The following is a 21,081-nucleotide window of genomic DNA, read 5'->3' on the forward strand; positions in this document are numbered from 1 at the left end:
TGCCACAGTTCACTGCTGTTGGCAGGTGGTGCCAGGTGTTTGGGGACGCTAAGGACGATGAGCATGTTGCTTTTTCACTGTTACAATTGTACGCTCTATTTCCCACTATTAAGTACTCAAATGAGAATAAACATAAGACTGGTGGATTATTGGTGGCACGTACATTCAGTAGGGAACAATGTTGATGTGAACCAGCCCAGGCATGTTCGTGATTGAGCCGGTGGTGGCTTTGCTTTATAATGATTCTTGTACTTAAGTTTTAAAGACAAAATCATTAAAATATCGTATAAGATTACCCTCAGGTTATATTTGTACAACGTATATGAACTGTAAATTTAATTTGGTAGTTAGACTGGGGTTCCCTCTTCAAAATATATCTATGTATTTATAAATATTCCAAAATCTGAAGGCAAAAAAAACAAAACAAAACATAATGCTTCAGGTCCCAAGTGTTTTGCGCATTACCATGCTCAGCCTGTAATGTATGTGAAAGCACAGGTTCTTAAGTGTTGCTTTATTTGCCTAAAACATTCACAAGGGCCACTCAATTTACCTACGGTTTGGATATTAAAACCATAAATTGCTATAAACCAATTGAAACATTTCTTAAATTTAAACTAAAATCCCCTGAAATGAAGCAAGCTGTCAGGAATATTAGACATTACTTTTTTGCTCCTAGAACCATTTATTTCTCAGCTCCTCCGCCACCGAATGCATGGGCTCCTGTTCCAGAGCTGACCTGTGATTTGCAGAGGAACACGCCTGCCCAGGGGCTTGGGAAGAAGTGCACCTGTGCTTGGTTGAAATGAGTGAAAGCAGAGAGAGAGTCCCTGAGGCCTGGCCCTGAGACATCCAGGATCCCTAACAGCCTGCGTGGTGGCTAGCACTGCTGTGCTGTGCCAGAACTCAAGGTGGTTTTTCATGTGACATCTGATATGAGTTGAGATCATCCTGTATCCTCCCAGCATCTTTTGAGAAAAGGATCACTGGACAGAATTCAGCTATAATGTGATACTTCTTGGCAACTGTTGACCAACAGGCGACTGTTCTGTGGTTACTTCCTTAGTTTGTCCACTACTTCATAGGTTTAAAAGTTGAATCTTCATTTTGATGTTCAGATGCCCGATTCAATAGAAAAGGCAGATGGAGACCTGTTGGGCTTTGTGTCCATTTGAACTTGTCATCCCAGGTACCCCAACACCTGATTTCTGCAACTACAAATGAGGATCCTAATAGCCACGCCCACTGTTACCAGTGCCACCTAGGCCACAGGCTGTTTGGAGTCCTGGTCATGAGGTGCAGCCTGGCATCTGAGTCAGCAGGCTGTGTATGTGATACCCCTTTCCCTCCACAACCACTCATCTTTAGCTTCGTAGCCTTTCGGGGTCCAAGGAAAGTGAGGGTCAGACTCCAAATCTTTGTCACATCTTGGAGCTCATGTTGACAATTCAGTTTGCCTTTCACTTGGGTAATGAGAGTAGGCGGTTCACAGGATCTGATTTCTAATTTAAGTATCAGTCACCATTGTTTGCTCTTATTTTAACACTTTCAACAGAAGCAATGTGTGAAGGCACTTTTACTAACAGAAATTTAAAAATTCTGCATCCCCCCTTCCCCAGTCTTGAGAGCAAGGTGGTTACTCTGTCCTTGTTGGCCAGGCTGGGAACGTAGACACTTTCCTATTCCTCCTGCCTTGGCATGCCTTGCCTCCCCACCCCAGTCTTTAGGGCGCATCTAAACCCACCATCTGCCCTCTCCCCATGGCTGCCCCAGCCTCTTCCCTGGGTTCCCACAGCTCCTGACAAATCTCCTACCTCCTCCCTGCCCCCCAGTCTGGCCAGAGTTCTCTCTGGCTCCTTGCTTGAGCCATGAGGTCTGAGGATGTACATGAGGCCCTATGTGATCTGCCCTACTGTCCTGGGCCCTTTCCTCCTGTCCCCTCTTCCTGGCTCATGCAGCCTTGGTTTCTCATGCCTGGAACTGCCTACCACACCATGAAAAATGCAGGGCGATCTTCCTGTTTGGTTCTTCCTCTGCCTGCTTTTCCAACTTTTCATGCACTGTGGAATTTCTTAGTATAATTGTTCATCTTTTATTGTCTGCTTCTACCTAGTAAATATTCGGCACCTGATGTTTTTGAATAAGTAAAATTTTAAAATTTCAGTTCAACGTACCCTCCCATACCCTTATCTCTGACAATCCTACATTGCTCATTGGCAATGGAGACTGTTGGGGGCGGAACCTTTTTCAGCACATTTGATGGCTGCATAGCTTGCAGTTCATATAAGTGGAGCCACACGTAATTCCAGCTCTTTGGTTTTTTGTGGTGTTTCTTTTCATTTGGGCTGATGACATGGGCGCTGCTGGTATGCTCACATAACCCAGTCTACCAAGAAGGGGCTCCAACACAACGGTTCTGTGCCCAATGAGTAACTGTCAACCACCCTACCCAAGGCTCATGCAGCACAAGTGTGGCAAGAGAGGGAGTTAGCAGTGGAGGCCTTAGGCAGTGGCCTGAGCCACGTCCCCATGGATGCTCTGGAGTGGGGAGCTGGTGTAGAGATGGGCCTTCTCCCAGACATCCCAGAGCAGGGCAGGCAAAGCATGCGAAGCTGGGGAAGGGCAGGAATCAACAGTGAGCAGGGCCTTTCTGTCTCTAGCATCTCACCTGTGCATCTCACCTGGCTCAGTGCACACAGGCATTTGCATCAGTATCCCCCATGACCTGAAGCCCAGAGGTCTCAGGATGAGAGGTGTCAGGAGGGGCTCACTGCTGGCGTGGTGGCCACACCCAGAGCACCCCTCTGGTGTTGGTGGTTGATATACTTCTCAGATGTGCCAGTCTTCTGAGTGGCATCGTCCTTCAGATTTGAGAACAAATTGAGGGGACAGAAGAGGATAAAAAGTTACGATTTGAGTATCACTGACAATCAGATCTCCCTGTCGGTTGCGCTCTCGGTGCCTGGATTGTGTTCCTGGTGTCGGGGGAGGTTGCTGTCTCTTTACTGATTGTTTTTCTGATGCATCTTCAAGCTGTTTAGTGCTAGGATCATATGAATTCGTGATCTTTATAATTAGCTGCTATGCTTGGATGATCTTTTGCCAGGAGGTGAATGTAGGTGATGACGACGCTATCCCTTCTTCCAGGGAAAATGAGTGCTGCTCTGTGGGTTCTTTCTCACATCAAACTCATTTTTTCATACGTTCAATGAAAGTGCTGCTCAACACCCGTGTCTTTGTGTGTGCACAGTCTTCCCTCTGTGTTGTCTAGATAGGAAAGATCCCATATGGTATTTCACGTGAGTTATTGTCTACCACAGAAAGGACAGGACAGATTCTCGTTTTTGGAAAGAGAGCCAGTGGCCGTAAACTTGCATTGTATTCTGTCTTGATGGCTTACTTCCCTAGAAATGAGTTTTTCACACATCAGAGGTCAGAAGCCAGATTATTAAGTTAAACAAGCTGTGTTTCATTTTATAAAGCCGTTTTCATTGGGATTCTAGGACAGTCCTTGTAGATCTGACCAAAGGATATTTAATGTCATTATAAAGTCTTGCTGACCAAAGGATGTTTAATGTCATTATAAAGTCTAGCGTGGGAGCTGTTACAGCCTTTACCTTTTAGTTAGTCTTATCGTTTTCAAAGGGAAAACAAGTGTTTGGGTGTTACGTTGAGTTGCTGTCCTATAGATAAAGGCCTGGGAGGACACATCATCCATTTGAGGGGGTACAAGGATTGGCATTTCCTCTGTCGCCATCCAAGCAGCGTGGATTGTGTCCTGTGCTTCCTAACCCTCCCAGGACAGTTCACTATGCCCTGGCAATAAAGGAGAGCTCGAACTTGCAGTAACAGTGCCACACCGTTGATTTCTTTCCTGGTTTTTAGACCATTTAATTAAAAAGTTACTTAATGATTATCTATGGTGATCAGTGATGGTAAAATTGTAATGCATTTGCTCATTATTTTTGGACTTTGGGTCCCTTTGGAACCTATATCGCTTTGTGGTTCTCTTCTATAAATGTTTGCTCAGCAACCAGGGGTAGTTGCAGGAAAGCTGCTTGGTCAGGTAAGGGTCGGGCTCTAGATGTCAGCAGGACTGTACCCAGAGGTGACCTTCCTGGACTGTGTAGGGCCATACCCTTTAAGAATTCCGGGCCTAATGAGGTGTTAAGTCTGTTAATATCATTTCTCTCATATGCAACACGGAATGGCCTCTCACACAAAGAGTGTGTTGGAAGGTTCTGAGGCTCATGGAATCAGTGGCACCTCTAGTAGCCCCCTCGGTGAATGGGCTGGAGGCAGAGTTGCTTCTGAGAGAGGGGAGCAGGACCCTGGTAAGCCAAGGTGGAGGACAAGGCTGGCAGGGGGCTTCTGGGCTCTGTACCCTCCAGCTATGCTCCAAGACTGCCAGGAGCTGATGACTGTTGCGGGCTTTGCCCTCGGGCATCAGTCTCCATACAGAAGGACTGATGGTCTTAACCTTCTTAAGAACATGAGTTTGGGGAACGAGAAGGAGCAAGAGTGGGGAGTGGGCCTGACTTCTCGTGTCTTCTTGCTCGCATGCCCACCTTCACACGTCAGCCAGGTTGTGGCAGGAAACCCTCAGATCTGGTACAGACCACTCTGGCTTCCTGCGAACCATGCTACGGTTGGGTGTGTCCCTGGCAGTCAGGATGAGCTGGGCACTTCGTCCTCCAAGTCATCTACAAACCATATTTGGAGGTGGGCCTTTGGGAAGTAGTTAGGGTTGCACAAGGTCATGAGGATGGGCCCCGTGGTGGCATTAGTGGCCAGTGCTGTGCTCTCACCAATGACACCTTCCACCGCATTATGATGCCGCAGGGAGGCCTTCACTTGGGCTTGTCACCTCAGGACCGAAGCTGAACACGCTTCTTGTCTTATAAAGTACTCCATCTGTGGTGCTGAGTTCAGCAACAGAAAACAGACACTTGGGTGTGTAAGATGATTTCTTCTCTACAGTGCTGTCACCACCCTGTAATACTTCTTGTTCCTATTCGTAATACTATTTATAGAATAGAAAAATATTGGCAAAATGTATGTTCATGATGCCCAAGTTCACGAAGAGCAAGTTGAGAAATGGAAGACAAGAGATCACTTCTGCATCTAGAGTGCTGATGACAGAGATTTCTCAAATCTACACCAATCATTTATTGAACTAAATACACACGTATGTGTATATGTACAGCATGTGTTACTTTTGACCTTTTTGACTGCAGGAGCTATTAAAGGATCTTACTGCTATAGCAGTATAAAGCAGTGGGCATACAAAATGGTGATCAAAACCATTCAAGGTCACGGTGACAGACCCCCTTGTCTCCACATTTGTTTTCTATTTTGTGAAAGATTCTTAACAGAAGTCATACAGCTGGGAAAAAACCAAGATCAAATTCATCCAAAATAAGGTACTCTGCTGTCCAGTGCACATCTCATGCTAGAATTGTGTGCCTCTTTCTGGGGCAGAACCAATGACCTGGCGGGGAAATGAACAGTTAACACCAGTCCATGAATGAGGCTTCCAAAGACGTTTTTGATGGCTCAAAAAGTCAGACTTAGGAATGTGAGGTCTCATTTTTTAAACACAGCAAGATAAATTGGAAAACATTTTTTTGTGTGTAATTCTGTCTACAAATTTAGTTTAGAAACTTCTCTAACAAGATAGAGATTTAAATCATCTAAATGAGAACATGTCTTAATTAAGTAACATTAAAGAGCAGAGCGGCTGTATTATCCTGTCTTGACCACTTGCAATTAAGAGTGTATTCTATTTTGATTAAATTTCTCTTAGGTTTGTTTTGGCAGATTCAGGAGGTGGCTGAAGGATGCCTCATCCACGTCTTCATGGGCTGAAGTTGTTCCTTCTGGTTTGAGCCCATAGCTTATTGTGAAGACATTGGAAAGGTAGATGAGGCAAATGAATAAAACAGTATGAAAACATTTGGTATGATGTGATCAATGTTTTTGACCACAGAAATTTAAACTGGGTAGATGAGTTACATTGAAGAAACACTTCTCATTTTATATAGTCCTTAAAATAGTTCTGTAAATGGCATGTATTGCTCTTATCAAAGAGAAGGGGGAGGGCTGGGGTCGTGGCTCTGTGGTAGAGCTCTTGCCTCGCATATGTGAGGCCCTGTATTCGAACCTCAGTACCTCATAAAAATAAAGATATTGTGTCCATGTATAACAAAAAAAAATTAAAAAGAAAATTGTTAGAGCTCACAACTTAGAATATTAAGATATGCTTTTTTATCTTATACTTTTATCAATACTCATGTCTTCAGTTATCCTGTATTTTTAAAAGTCCATATTAAACTGAACATTAAAGAAGGGTATATTTGTATTTTTATTGAGTTTGGGGATTTTTTTTTTCTGGCACTGTTAATTTATTAGGGGTATTTTACTGAGTTTGAAAAGACCTGCCCAGGGAAGGAGGAAGTCCATTGGTATTCTGCTCCCTGTGTTGTCTCTGCATGTTAAGCCAGGCAGGCACAGTAGCCAGAGCTAATTTGCCTTCCTCTGAAAGAAAAGCCTTCAGTCATAGATGGTAACACAGAATACAGCAGCTGGGCATGGTGTCACATGCCTGTAACACCAGCGACTCGGGAGGCTGGGGCAAGGGGCTTCAGTAACTTTGTGAGGCCCCTGTCCCCAAAAAGTAAAAGTTTGGGGTGTGGCTTCGTGATACAGCACCCCTGGGTTTAATCTTAGTACCACAGAGAGAAAAAGCCTCCTTCAAGGCTCTGGCCTCAGGGTAAGAATGGAAGACCCCGCCTGCCAATCAACTGCCCTGTGGGTCTCCAGTGATATGTTCTTGTGGAGTCCAGGTGTCTTCCCAGGGAAGCAGTGTTCAGTGAGCTACTTTGATGCCAGCATGTGGAACGTATCTGTGGGAAGACCCTCAGTTCCAGGGAGGGGGCCATCCCTGCTGCTTTTGTCTCCTGATCAGCCTGGATCATGTTGGAAGCTGTTGGCCTGGGCTCCCGTCTGGCTCTTCGAATGCTGGCTTTTGGCACTTGCTGTGTGCGACCTTCAGGATTTGGATTCTATATCTGTGAAATGAGGATCAAAGCCTTTCCCTGTCCCAGGCCTGTGTGAGCATTGCCTGGACTCCTCTACATCAGGGGCTTGGAAGTAGGTTGGGTGCTTGGTAAGATTTCAAATGCTAGCTGCTGTTGCTACTGCCAGCGTTAGTTACTGTGTGGATATTTTATAATGGCCTAGTTTATGTGCAGTTAGTTACCCATCTTGCTCTCCAAATATACCATTGTTTCTAAGCTGAGAATGACCGAATTAGAGATCACCTACACAAGACGGGAGAAATGAAAGACCTTTGTTTTCCACTTGGAAAAGGATTCCATGAATGACCAACTGGGGAGGCCTCACCAGTGCGGTTTCAGTGCTGTTTAACCTGGGTGTTGGGATTCAGGACAACTGCTTGCTCATGACTTGACTCCATCTATTTTGTGTTAAGGCCCAGCTAGGCTCCACTTGCTGTCAGGAATAGCAAACTGCAGGTGTATTCCTTGAAATTTATAGTAGCTTGCTCTTCAGGTGTGAACACAGCAAGATTAGCTAAATGCTTCTCATGTTTTACAGAGGTTGGCCATGTTATGTGGTGGTAAGGTTTTGTTGTTGGGTTTTTGAACTGGTGCACACTGTTGGGTCTCAGCTACTTGGCTGAGCCAACATTGCTCATAGGCTGAACCATGCTCCTTTCTGTTTTAATTTCAGTTTCTTTTCATCTCTATTTTTCATATCAAGGCAGCATTGTATACAAATCTGTTTTCCCTCCTTCGTATCTTTAAGTGTGGAAACTGCCTCCTTGTGTTCCTGGAATTTACTGCGTAGAGGATTCTTGTAATTTGTATTCTTTGTGAGAGAGACAGTGCTGCGTGCTCACGAGTGCTGCGCTTCATCTTGGCACCTCGTCTGGATGTTGACGAATCTATCTTTATTATCCATTATTTAATTACTGTTATTGATCAGTATTTACTGTTATTGATTATTGTTGATTAATTTGATCCTGTTGATTACTATTGTCACTGTTCCTCAGTCCCTGTGGATTCTGCTCATTGGGATTTTTTTCATTCTGCCTAGTTTATCCTGGAGTTATTTCTTAGGAAAACTGCAACAAGTCAGTCTAAGTCTGTTCATAATTGAGAGTACACAGACAGGAACAACAAGGAGAAATTACCTTTTACTCACCAGATTGGGGGAAATTTCGGCAAGAGTACAGAAGCTGGTATTTCTGAGGGGCAGCTGGGTGCCATGTTAGAAGCAGTTTCTTTACCCACCTGGGGTTGACCTGCTTCTGTCCCAGAGCTATGGCCTTGGATAGCACAGAACCTGTCCTTACCTCTGTGGGGCGTTGCCATGAAGATCTCTTTAAAGTACTTAAAGCAGCATACAGCCAGTGCTGTGTACATATCTAATAAACGAAAGACATAGTTGTATTCCGTTGGTGGGAAGGCAAAGTGGCATATTCTTTTTGGAAGCCCTTTAGGTTTTCTTAAAATGTGTAACTCTGATTCTTCTATTTTTCTAGATGTGTCTTCCAGAAATATTTCCTTCTCTATAAAAATTAAACAAAATGAAACAAATGGTCATAATATTCATATTACTGAATACCGTAAGGTTAGCTCATTGGAAGGTGCACATGCCCTACGTGTACATATGTGTGCACAGACGTGAAAAAAACTGCAGGTGTATTTGCAAACAGCACGTTGTAGAAGAATAAACGTGTTTTGATCCTGTCTTTCTTTGGAAATGTATGTATAGTGGACATCATTTTCCTGTAACTGTGTGTTAGTCTGTTCCTTTGTAATGAAGGTGTCGATGGGTGATGAGGCAGGGTGCAGCCTTGGAGGGCAGGCAGGCGGAGCATGAACAGGGACTTTGCCTTTTTTGCTGTAATGTTAGCCTTGTTCATCATAACAGTATGCTCTTAATTTTTCATTAAGAAACTGTAGTGGACCAGTGTGGCCCGTGTGCTGGGTTGTGGGCAGGGAAAATGTCCAGGAAGGAGCAGGAAGTGTTCAGGTCTAGGCATAGGCTCTGCTCTGGGTCTGGGTCCCACCGAGCCCCAACATTTATTTGGGCAACTAAAATGATATCTCTGTGTTCTGTGCTTCAAGTTTTTAATCTGAAAATAAACAAGAGTACCTCTTGTTTGGTTAGATTTAAATAAGTCCACACATGTAAAAGGTCAGAACAGTTGTGGCAGGTGAATCCCAAGCTTTGTCATTGGGGAGGAGGAGTCCTACAGCCAAAGCCAGGTCTCTCAGGCAAATCCAGGAATTCAGACAACTTTGGGGTGGCCTGAGGAGATAATGAGGCTGTTTACCACGTCCAGGGATCGACGTGCCCCTCTTTCATGTATTTTGCAAATCTACAAGGAAAAGAACCCTAGGGTTTGAGTTTTCTCTAACTAGCAAAAAACTCCTAAATACAAATGTAAGTTGGTAGATTAAATTAATGCAAGGTTAGTGTCATTCATTTACATCATATGTGACTTTATTCTCATAACTACCATTTTGTAAATATAATAGAAAATTTCCTATAGTAAATAGTTTATAATCTTAAGATATTTAATTACAGGTCTTGCTTCTCGACTATTACAAAATGTAGAAAGAGGATCTTGTAACCAAGACAACAAATGACACATTATTAAATCTTAGAAGAATGTTGTCCTCCTGGCTTCTGGTTTGGGACCTTCCTGTCCCCCACGTACCCATGTTTTGAATCTTCCCGTCCTTGAGATGGTCATGGCTCGTTCAGGATTTTTTTTGTGTGTGGCTCTTAAGTATGTCTTTATCAGTTATTAGGAGAGCACATTAGTTTCTTAGGGCCTTCATAACAAAGATCCACACAGTGGCTGGCTTTAAACAATGGAAACTTACTCCTTTGTCTTGGAGACTGAAGTTCAAACTTGAGGTGTCCACAGGACTCCTCCTTCAGAGGCTAAGTGGGAATCTGCTCCTGGCCTTCCTCCAGCTGCTGAAGGCTGCCAGCAGCCCTGGGCGTTTCTCTACCTAGAGGCCTTTCCCTCCTCTCTCCATGTCTGCCTCTCTTCTCAGGATGCCAAGCCCTGGATCTGGTCCACTGTAAGCCAGTGGGGCCTCACCTTGACTTGACTGTATCTGAACAGTTTCTGAACAAGATCACGTCATAGATGCCAGGGGCTCTCTTTTGTGGAGAAGCAGTTGAGCACACAGCAGGCCTGGGGGCTTGTAATTTCTGGCTTTGACATTTAATCTTTGTAGTGGACCATAGTGGAGGGAGGAGATGGTAGTAGATCTGTGAGAACTCCTTTGTTGTTCATTCCAAGAGGTCAGGAGGATGATATACTTTCCCATGTTTTGAGCTATTTGTTTTGTTTCGTGTGGTTTTTTATCATTTAGGCAGAGTTTATATATGGTTCTACTTTAATTCTTAGGGTAGAATAATTATGTTTTCAGATACACCACTTACTTGATTCAAATGAGATTCCTTTTTCAAATCTTAACTCTAATGTTGCCCATTTTTTGTGTGTAGGTTCATTATAAATCTTTGCACTATTTTAATGTTAAAACACAAACTCGCATTTATAGTCCACTTTGAAACCTTAAACATTAAAGACTTGTGTGTGGAAAAATTATGGAAACAAATGTGCTGTTTACCCAAATTGTGGCCTCACTTAGCTATACATTGAATCTTTTATTAGAAGTAAAAATTCATAATGTGTTTGTTCACTAGTTCAGTCAGCAGTTAATTGCTAGGTACTATTTCAGGGATGGGATACAGCCTGAACACCCAACAATGCCCACTCTCAGGAGGGTCAGGCTCTGAGGGAGGAGGCTACTCCACAGATGGCCCCTGCTGTGCAAAACACGGGGACTAGATATTTTTATGGGGTAATTGAGAAGTGCCTCCAACCTCTGGGGACAGGGTCCTGTGGATGTTGGTGGGAAGAGTATCCCTGGGTGGAGGCAGGATTCTGGGCAAAAGCCCCGTGGTGTGGGGACAGTGGGGGACAGCTACTGCACAGCAGCCGGTGGGCCCAGGGGAGGCGATGGAGAATGTGCTCATCTTTTCAGAACTCTCAGCCCCAGACCTTGCCCCACGAGGTATTGTATAACATGTTTGTCATTTAGACAGTCTTCCTTAGAACTTGGCAGCCGGGATGGCATGGCATTATCTCATTTTAGCTTCTTTGTAAAGTTGAGCAGACGCCTGAACAGTCTGCACCCGCCCTGAGGCGGGAGAGTCAGGATCACCCCTGTGTGGTTCACTGATGTGCTTCCTGGGAGTGGTGCTCACTCCTTTAGCCATTGGTAAGAGTGGAGAGCAGGCCTGGCCTAGAAGTGGGAATGGCTCCGTCCACTGTGGTGTTTGTGCCCAAGTCAGGACAGGAAATCAGGAGCCATCTTTGTGTTTCTGAGGCAGGTGGTAAAACACCAAGGAACTGAGAGGTAGAATCACCGTGCACAGCAGCAGGCAGGCGCTCCTGGTCAGAGGTGTCTCCAGTAGCCAGCTCTGCCTCCAGGAGGGCTTCCCGTCCACAGGTGGCTGCCCATCTGTGTGTGCACCAGGACATGCATGTCTCTAAACAGAAGGGTGGATCTGCTGACGCACACTGAGATGGACCTGTGCTTTCAGGCCCACAGATGACAGCAACCAGCCTCCGGGCCGGGGCGTGCTCTCCATGCATGGGCTGACCTACGGTGTCATCCGGGTGGACTCAGAGGAGAAGCTGTCTGTGCTCACAGTGCAGGACGTTGGGCTCGTCATGCCCGGAGGTGAGTGTGGGCATGGGTTGTGATGTCAGCAGCCCCAGCCTTGGCCTTGAGGCTGGTCAGTTAGCATGTATTTACTGACGCACATTGTCTTCCTCTTCCCATACCACATCATGGCCCTCTGTGCAAAGCTCTCGGGATGAACACTGAGCTTGCAGCTTTTGAAAGTCTTCATTGAGCCTCAAACACCTGAAGCAATGTTCCCTCTCCTGAGGAAAGAAAACCCAAAATATCTGAGAAGCTGTGGAATGAAGGGCATCTCTGCACACTGAGACCCTGGGATCATCTTCCCTGGGAAGGCATTACAGAGCAGCTCTATAGCTCAGACTGGTGCCAGGACAGCATCCCCTTCTCTACCCCAGAAAGCAGCTTCCAATCCACCATCTTAACGTTTTAACCAAAGCCGAACACCAAGATCATCTTTCCAAAGACTTTGAGTAGATGTTTAGAAGTGAGGAACATGAGTCTGTAATCCCTGAAACCTATTTTTAGCAGTAAAGCCCTTTCATGAAGCCAGAGAAACCATTTCTACAACCACATAGATGGCCACTTGGCTTAGGGTCCCTGCCTTGTCGTACCTCGCCTGCATCTCACTCCCATGTGGTGTGCTTGGGCACCTCCACGGAGCCTCACGCAGGACCCCAGTCCTCCTCCTGATTTGCAGAAAGCTCTTACCTGGTTGTGTCTCCAAGGACCACATGTATCATCATGTAGCCTCCTCAGTCCTCTGTAGGAGTCCCTACCCAGAGTTTGGATGTGTTCCCTCTGCATGCACCCCCACATAGTGGGACGTCACATCATGTCTGCACGTGTTGCACACTGTTTTCACAGGGTCTTGGCAGGATCTAGGTCTCAGGCAGCACCTGCTGGGCAGAAGCTGTGCAGCCTGCAGGGAGGGTCCCCGGGGGAAGCTCCTCAGGCTCCCTCCCCTGGGCTGGGCTGAGCTTTCTCCACAATTCCTCTTTCCATCTTACTTGCCATGTGTGGAGCTAAGAGAAGGAAAGCCAGCCCTGGCATTGCCGGTCCTCAGTGTCTGATAGTCCAAAGGTTACTATAAACCCCTTTCTGTTGCCTTTTTCACCCCTGAAGACTCCCAAGCGTCATGGCAACTTCTTATTCCTTCTCATTCCTCCAAACTGTGCATATCCCCAACCCATTCATGCTTCTCAGCATTAGCCAGGCCTCCCTGGCTCCATTTCTTCCTTTATTAAAAACTAGATTTTTTAAAAAGAGAAATAGATTTCCAGTGTGGAAGCATCAAAAGATTGGGTTTCAAAATGGAAAACCACCTCTCTGTCCACCAGAGGCATCCACAAGCATCCAGGTTTCCTTTCAGAAAGACTCCAGGACTACAGAAATGAACGGATGGGCATACATTTGCGTGTGGTCTGTCTCGGGGCTGTGGCTTTCCGTGTGTAATGATGATGTCCTGTACACATCTTCATGTTCTGTGCCTTGAAGTTCAAAGAGCTTGTCCTTTTTCAGGCAGCATGGTGTTAAATTGTCTGAAAACACAATAATCAATTTATGGCCCCCACTTTGGGGGAGTTTCACACCCCATCTGAGCTTCCACTTGTGGGGGGTATGGGGAGCAGTTAAAGGAGACTTTCTGGAAGTGAGGTTTTTTCAAAGAGCCTGCCCCGTAATTTAATACTATTATTTGTCCTTCAGAAAGACTGAGGGCTTGTCATCCTGCCAGTGGAAAGTATCAGGACCTCTTCTCTACTCCCTTTCCCAGTGTACCCTCACTTTATCTTTACCGAGCTGATGAGTGAAGAAGACTTCAATGTAGCCTTTTTTTTTTTTAATTGTAGGTGGACAGTGTGCCTTTATCTTTTTGTGTGGTGCTGAGGATTGAACCCAGTGCCTCACACATAATAGGCAAGAGCTCTCTCTCTGAGCCCCAGCCCTCAACGTAGCTTTAATGAGAATTTCCCTTCCTGTGAGTTTTAACTTTCCATGGTTCCCCTGGTTCTGATGCCGTAACCCCAACTTGGGGCTTCCTGGGAGTCCAGCCTCTAAGCAACCCACTGTCTCTTGCTACACACACCTTTTCTGAAAGGCCAGATTCTTGGCGCCCTGGTCAGACTTGTGATCTGTGGCAATGGTGGGGCAGGTGCTGATGGGCTCAGGTCAGAATGTGTGTGCTACAGGAGAGTGAGGAAAGCATCGTTAAAAACAGCTGGGGCCCTCCGGTGAGGGTCTCCAGAGGATTCACCTGGATAGGGAATGTGAAATCAAGGTTACAATTTCCACAGGAGGTTAGAGGCTTAAATTCTACTTTGCACTTACAGATGCCTTGGGCATCTGCAAGTAGGTTGCAGAGTCCGAGTTATGTTTTGCAAGTGGCACCCATTCCACTGCTGGTGTGTGTAGCCGAGTTCCCCAGCGCTCATCTTGAGCTCCACCCTCACATCTAAACTGAACACAATTCACACGTTACAATTAAAGCAATTGCAATGATTGATGTCACCACAGTGACCTGAAACATCATGATTCTTTGCAGAAGATGAGTACCTGGTGTTTCATTCTCTGTTTGTTTGTGTCCTTGTCTGGACTCCTGCATTCATCCCCCCAGCTCTGACCCTCCATGTTTTCCATTTGCTCTCAGCCATCATGTGTTCAGTGAAGCCAGATGGGATTCCTCAGCTGTGCAGAACAGATGAAATCGGGGAGCTGTGCGTGTGCGCAGTGGCAACAGGCACTTCGTATTATGGCCTCTCTGGCATGACCAAGAACACCTTTGAGGTAGGCTGATGGAAAGTCCTCTGTCATGACACCTGTTTGTGGGTCCCTCTTCAGATAGCCATTGTCAGGGGCGTAGAAACAGAAAAGAAATGTGAGACAGTAAACTTTTGAAAAAAGGTACTAAACATAGTTGCATTGTCTTTTAACCATTTTATTATTTTTGATGAATTTGGCTTATCAGTATTATTTTGATCTCAGTCATTTTTCAAAAAAGAATAAGCACCATCTCTTAAAAATGACCCTTTGTCACTATTTTCACCCACACCTAAAATACAAACATGCCCACTGACGAGTGGATGATAGAAGAGCTTGGGCATGAGTGGCCTCACCTGAGATGGCCAGCTGACCATCCCACACAGCCTCTCAGTCTCTGCTCCTCTTGGCTGGTGTGAATTTGTGAACTTGAGCAAATGGGTCTGATTTGGGTGTCACAAACTGTATGTGTGGGGAAGGGGTGTGTGTGTGTGGAAACGTGCACTGTGTGGGGGATGTGTATGGACACGTGCACTGCGGTGGGGGGGTGTGTGGACATGTACACTGTGTTGGGGGTGTATGTATGGACATGTGCACTGTGTGTGGGGTGTGTGGACATGTGCACTGTGTGGTGGGAGAATGTGGGGTGTGGACATGTGCACCTTGGGGTATGGACCTGTGTACCATGGCGGGGATTTGCGCGTGTTTGCAGACGTTAGAGGGCAGATGCCCCATGGTAGGAGTAGTGCAAGGTGTGAAGTTATGTGCAGGAAAGCAGAAACCACTTGGGTGGGAACACATTCTTAAACATCTAGAACTTTGGACATAACTGGAGCTAGGTAGAGTCCAAATAAAAACTCCCTCTCCTTTCATATGTGGCTTATCTATAGGGTGGAAGGAAAAGAGATGTAGAGTTAAGCTCATTTTTTTGCTTTATTTATATTCTCTGCATGGTTCTAACAAGGAAAACTAACATCTTAATGAACAAGATCCGTCACTTTCTCACTAACTTGGGTTGCACCTTGATTCCCACTTATCACTATTGTGCTATAGTGGTCTAAACAAGAACTAGCTGGCATCTGTTAGCGTTGTGTAATTTCTGGCTGTGACCTCTTCTGAGACTTGGAGCCTGTGAGTGGAGCTGGCTTGAGGCCCTGCACGTGGCCCAGAGGATGAGAGAAGTGTGTGTGCGTGTTTGAAGACTGCTGACATCTGCTACTCTGACCTCTGCGCAGGTTGCGGGTTGGAGATGGACAGCAGGTTGTCACTTCAAGGAGAGGTGGGCTGATTGGAGCCTGTGTTTCCCCAGGTGTTCCCCATGATGAGCTCGGGCGCGCCCATCAGTGAGTACCCGTTCATACGGACGGGCCTGCTGGGCTTCGTTGGTCCTGGAGGGCTCGTCTTTGTGGTGGGGAAGATGGATGGCCTGATGGTGGTCAGTGGGCGCAGGCACAATGCCGATGACATCGTGGCGACAGCCTTGGCCGTGGAGCCCATGAAGTTTGTCTACAGAGGAAGGTCGGTTGCCCTCATCTGCTTATTTCTGTAGACCGCACTTTGCACGCAGTTGTGAAGGGTTTGTAAGTCACATACATCCCTTATTTTGAATCCCGTTTCCTCTTCTGTAAAATCACAGCTGGACTTGGTGCTGAGATTTCCCCTAGTTTGGGATGTCCACGATTTTGTATAAGTTTCCTGAGCCCTGTAAGTATATTTTTGTTAACCTCTAAACTAAGTAAAAGTATCCATTGGGAAGACTTTTAATAGATTAACTACACAAAATGCAGGGCTCAAAGTTCATCCTGGAGCAGGCCCCAGAGACCTAAAGATCATGGTCATCCTTATCATGGAAGAGTGGACACTCTGTGCTGGGGCTGTGGCTCAATGGTAGAGCACTTGCCTTGCACATGTGAGGCCATGGGTTCAATCCTCAGCACCACATAAAAATAAGGTATATTTTAAAAAAGTGGACACTCATGAGCTACTCAGGTCTCCTACTTCCCTCCCTCCCTTGCTGGACACGTCCAAGAGGCTTAGTAAATTCTGTAGCTCCCTAGGGTTTTTTGGTTTGGGGTTTTTTTGTTTGTTTGTTTGTTTGCTTGCTAATTTGAGGGAACTCAGAAATTCCTTGGAATCTTACTTCATTTTGGCAAGCTGATAGGACTAGGAGAAAGGAGATACTTGGCCCAGCCTCACCACCTTGGGATTATCTTTAAAACTAGAACCTATTTGTGAGAGAGGTTTCCTAGAGATTTGGAGTGGTCACAATTCTGTACTGACCCTGTGAGGCAGACGGATTTATCAGGAAGCAGTCAGTTCCAAACAGAAAACTTGGGTGCAAACTCAAGGCAGGCATGGTACGGGTCTCTGCAGCAATTGCAGCAATCCTGCACTGACTCCTCTTGTCCACACGGAAAGAACAGCCTTGTCCCCAACACCTGCAGCCAGGGGCAATGTGGGTGGTTCACCTGCAGGGCCCCCAGGCTCTCAGCCTCCACAGCTGGACTTGCATTGGTTAGTGCCCGTGAGGGAGCTGGACTTGGTTTGCCTCTGGAGGGGCCCCAGGAGCTGCCGGGCTGCTTGATTAGCTGCACTTGTACATGCCTTACTACAGCAGGAGGTCTTGGGAGTGTTGCTGCCTGTGCTCATCACGTGTGCTCCTCTGTCCCCACAGGATAGCTGTGTTCTCTGTGACCGTCCTTCACGATGAAAGGATAGTGATTGTAGCGGAGCAGAGGCCGGACTCCACGGAGGAGGACAGCTTCCAGTGGATGAGCAGGGTGCTCCAGGTCGTGTGCCTTGCCCTGAAGCTCTCTACTCTGTCCCAAGTTTCAGCTTCCCTGACTCGCTGTTAGGGTTAGGGCTGCCCCTCACCAATCAGGGCTAGGCCCCACAGCACGCCCTCTTGATCAAAAAGCCCTGCTCAAGGGGGAGGGGTCAGGTTTTCTAAGGCTGTTTCCAACCGTTCATGTTGGGAGGTCACGTGTCCGTCTTGGGTTGGGATTTTTTGTTGAGGATATCCTTTTCTCCAGATTCCTTCTTTCTTATTTGTGTCCTGTGTAAAATCATTCCAGCTCAGGGAGTTCAGCAGTGTCTCCTGTGCTGGCGATTGTACACCCATAGAACAGGGTTCCCACTGTACATACTTTTGCATGTTACAGTATTTCAGGTGCATAAATGTTTACTAAATAAGTAATGCCAATTACGAAATGTTTGTTTCTATTTACTATTATAATATGATTGCTTCTTAAATTTTCTAGGCAATCGACAGTATACATCAAGTTGGAGTTTACTGCCTAGCTTTGGTGCCAGCAAATACCCTTCCCAAAACCCCACTGGGTGGAATCCATTTGTCAGAAACGAAGCAGCTCTTCCTGGAGGGCTCCCTTCACCCCTGCAACGTCCTTATGTGCCCCCACACTTGTGTCACAAACTTGCCTAAACCTCGACAGAAGCAACCAGGTATGCCTTGCAGCATCAAGCTCAGGAGAGCCCCTGCCTTCCTGCCCTTCACATGGCTACACACTCCTGGGGCATAACCACCTTTGGGACCTGTGGACAGAGTGTGAGGGGAAGAGGTGCCTTGGCCTTTGCAGGGGACATCAGCACTTGATGCAAATGAGGTTTTGCAGCGCCACCAGCAGGGTGGCCTTTGGCGAGGCACAGACCCCCTTAGGATTCTGCTGTAATATCTCCTTATTGGTAGAATAATAATAATATAGCCTTATGTGTTTCTGTGACTGAGGGATCCAAGCATATAACACCTGGGGAAACAATCTGAAACATGTGCACTGTTCCTTGTGATGTTGTCACATACAAAGCTGCCTAGTGCTCTGCAGTTTGGGAACACATTATCTATCATCTGACTTGATTCTCACATTATCCCAAGGTCTCCTTCTCCATTACATGCAAGGGAGAGAGTTGGGCTAGATGATTTCTGAGGCTCTCTGGAGTAAACATTTGAAACAACTGTGTAAGGGGTCTGTTGATTCTTGGAATGAAGCTCCTAAAACTTAGGTTTGTAGACCTAAGTTTGTAGACCAGTTGCCTTTCTACTGGATGAATTCTTACTCGGGTAAGAATAGTGTTTGTAATTATGAAACTGAGCAAAAAAGCGTTAGAAACCTTTAATCCATCCTGAGCCAGTAACCATGTCGTAAGACATCAAAATCGGACAATTCTGCAGCTGCATTCCCTGGGGAGGTCCTTCCAGATATAGCTAGAGGACACTGTCTGAGCAGGTGCCCAGAGTTGCCAGCACCAAAGGCTTGGACTCTGTTCAGGACCCTGTGTCTTGTTGCTTCAAGATGAAACGTCTGCCTTGGCCCCTGCATGAATTTGTCAGGGGTTGTATGGTAGGAATTCAACACTAGAGACTAAAGGTGGATTCTGAAACTCTGAATAGGGCAGGAATCAACTTGGACCTTCCATGCACACGTTGTGGGGAGTAGCATCTCAACTTTGTGTTTTCAACTGGTGTGGCTTAGTCACTGTAGGAGTGTTCCATGTATTACCCCCTCACTTACCTGGGGAGAATTCATCTGTTCTTGCTAAAAAAAAAATTTCTAAATCAGACGCAGCAGTAATTGGGGAAAGGAATTCCTAAGTCTGTGGGGAAAGAGATCCCTAAGGTCCCAGACTTCACCCTCAGAGAGTACAAGCAGAAGTAAACCTTGGTGAGTGTGCTTCACTCAGTAACGGAGAAGCACAGAGTGAGGTGCCATGAAAGCCCTAGGTCCCTCAAAACGGGTTTCTCTTTCTAGTTTGAATTCTTAAAGTATACATATATAAGGAGAAGACTTTAAACCAATTTAGCCCATTTGCAAGCTGGCTTCTTAGAGGAATCATCTTGCTCAGCCTTTGGTTGTCAAGAGTAAGGGCTGTACTAACGATGGAGAGTGAGAGGCTGAGGGCTGCAGGCTCCAGGGTGCTGGATCGCCTGCAGGAGCCTTTGGCTCCTGGGCTTCTGGCCCAGTGGTAGCTCCACCCCATTCCAGCGAGCAGCACTGTACCAGACTTTTTGTTTGGTTAAACATGAAGACTACTCATTTTTCACAGTTACTTTAATAAGAACTAAGAAAAGACATGTAGTCTGCCCACAACTACCACATGGGAGAATTCAGAGATGAATTCTCTGAATTATGCCCACACACAGATAGCAGAGAATCACAGTTTTTAAATTCCGTAAGTAGTTAAGGACAGTCCTCGATGAGGCAGCATCCGTCATCCAGGCTCCTGCAAACTTCTCGTAAATCAGGAAGAGGGCACCAGTAATGCAGTCACCAACAGCAGTCTCTTCATTCATAGCTCACAAAAGGACTAAGAGAGACCCTGAAACCTTACCCCCAATAGAATATACAGATACGAGCTTCCATATCCCACCTCCTCAACAGGATTACTCTCAAATTCACAAAGTATTTATTTAAAACATAATATTTTGCTTCTGGTCAACCCTCATGATGTGTAGTGACACCAGAAAATAAGTGTAGACATGATCTGGAAGTCTTTAACTACTTATGGAATTTAAAAACTGTGATTCTCTGCTATTTGTATGTGGGTATGTATTTTGGCATAGTCTGGGCATCAAACCTAGGGTCTCAGCATGCCAGGCAAACACTCCACTGAGCCACAGCCCCACTCTATATATCAATTTTTGTAATTGCCACTGTCAACATATGTCATTTCTGTGCCATCCCTAATCAAAGCTTGTTTGCATTTCCCATCATTGTCATTGTACTGATCTCTTTGAAACCTGTCCTAAGATGTATTCACAGTCAGGCCTTTGGAAGGCTTCTCCTAGAGTAGATTCTTTACCAAAAGGGGAAGTCCTGTTTTAGGGAAATTTGATCTTTGTCTCAAGGCTCTGTCTCTTTCCAGAAATTGGCCCCGCCTCTGTGATGGTGGGAAACCTCGTGTCTGGGAAGAGGATCGCCCAAGCCAGTGGCAGAGACCTGGGTCAGATAGAAGACAACGACCAGGCCCGGAAGGTAAGAGCCGAGGCCCACACCTCTCTTGTGTTCCTTATACAGTGTGAGAGGCAACTGTCCCTGCAACTGTCCCTGCAGCTGCCCCGTGCCAGGTCCATGTCTACTCCCTTGGCATCTGGGATGGTCTTCTCCTACTTCCCCTGTCTTGCAAGACATGTCCATGAACTTTTTTTTTTTTTTTTTTTTTTAAAGAGAGAGAGGAGAGAGAGAATTTTTTTTTAATATTTATTTTTTTTAGTTCTCGGCGGACACAACATCTTTTGTTGGTATGTGGTGCTGAGGATCGAACCCAGGCCACACGCACTCCAGGCGAGCGCGCTACCGCTTGAGCCACATCCCCAGCCCCTCCATGAACTTTTATAAGGAAAAATCTATTCACTAGGGGATATGGCATTTTTAAAAATTGGCTAATGGCGTTTGATTGGGCTGAGGTTGTGGCTCAGTGGTGGAACACTTGCCTGGCATGTGTAAGGCACTGGGTTCAATTCTCAGCACCACATATGAATAAAGAAAGGTCCATCCTCAACGTTTTTTTGGGGGGGAGGAGGAATGAAACACTTGATCATCATGCCCCATCC

The 21,081-nt window shown here is 46.0% G+C and overlaps 1 protein-coding gene across 4 annotated transcripts in view; it reads left to right on the forward strand.

The window, feature by feature from the left end:
- The window catches only part of Dip2c (disco interacting protein 2 homolog C), a 365,692-nt gene that overhangs the window by 275,160 nt on the left and 69,451 nt on the right, over positions 1–21,081 (forward strand). For all 4 annotated transcript variants that reach the window (XM_026412392.2, XM_026412402.2, XM_026412412.2 and 1 more), the window contains 6 exons: positions 11,659–11,798; positions 14,407–14,543; positions 15,826–16,034; positions 17,191–17,305; positions 17,777–17,978; positions 20,394–20,503. In XM_026412392.2, coding sequence (XP_026268177.2) covers positions 11,659–11,798; positions 14,407–14,543; positions 15,826–16,034; positions 17,191–17,305; positions 17,777–17,978; positions 20,394–20,503 — 913 coding nt within the window. The remainder of the gene's footprint in view (positions 1–11,658; positions 11,799–14,406; positions 14,544–15,825; positions 16,035–17,190; positions 17,306–17,776; positions 17,979–20,393; positions 20,504–21,081) is intronic.

This window comes from Urocitellus parryii, chromosome 9 (genome assembly GCF_045843805.1).
Source record: "Urocitellus parryii isolate mUroPar1 chromosome 9, mUroPar1.hap1, whole genome shotgun sequence".
Taxonomy (NCBI): domain Eukaryota; kingdom Metazoa; phylum Chordata; class Mammalia; order Rodentia; family Sciuridae; genus Urocitellus; species Urocitellus parryii.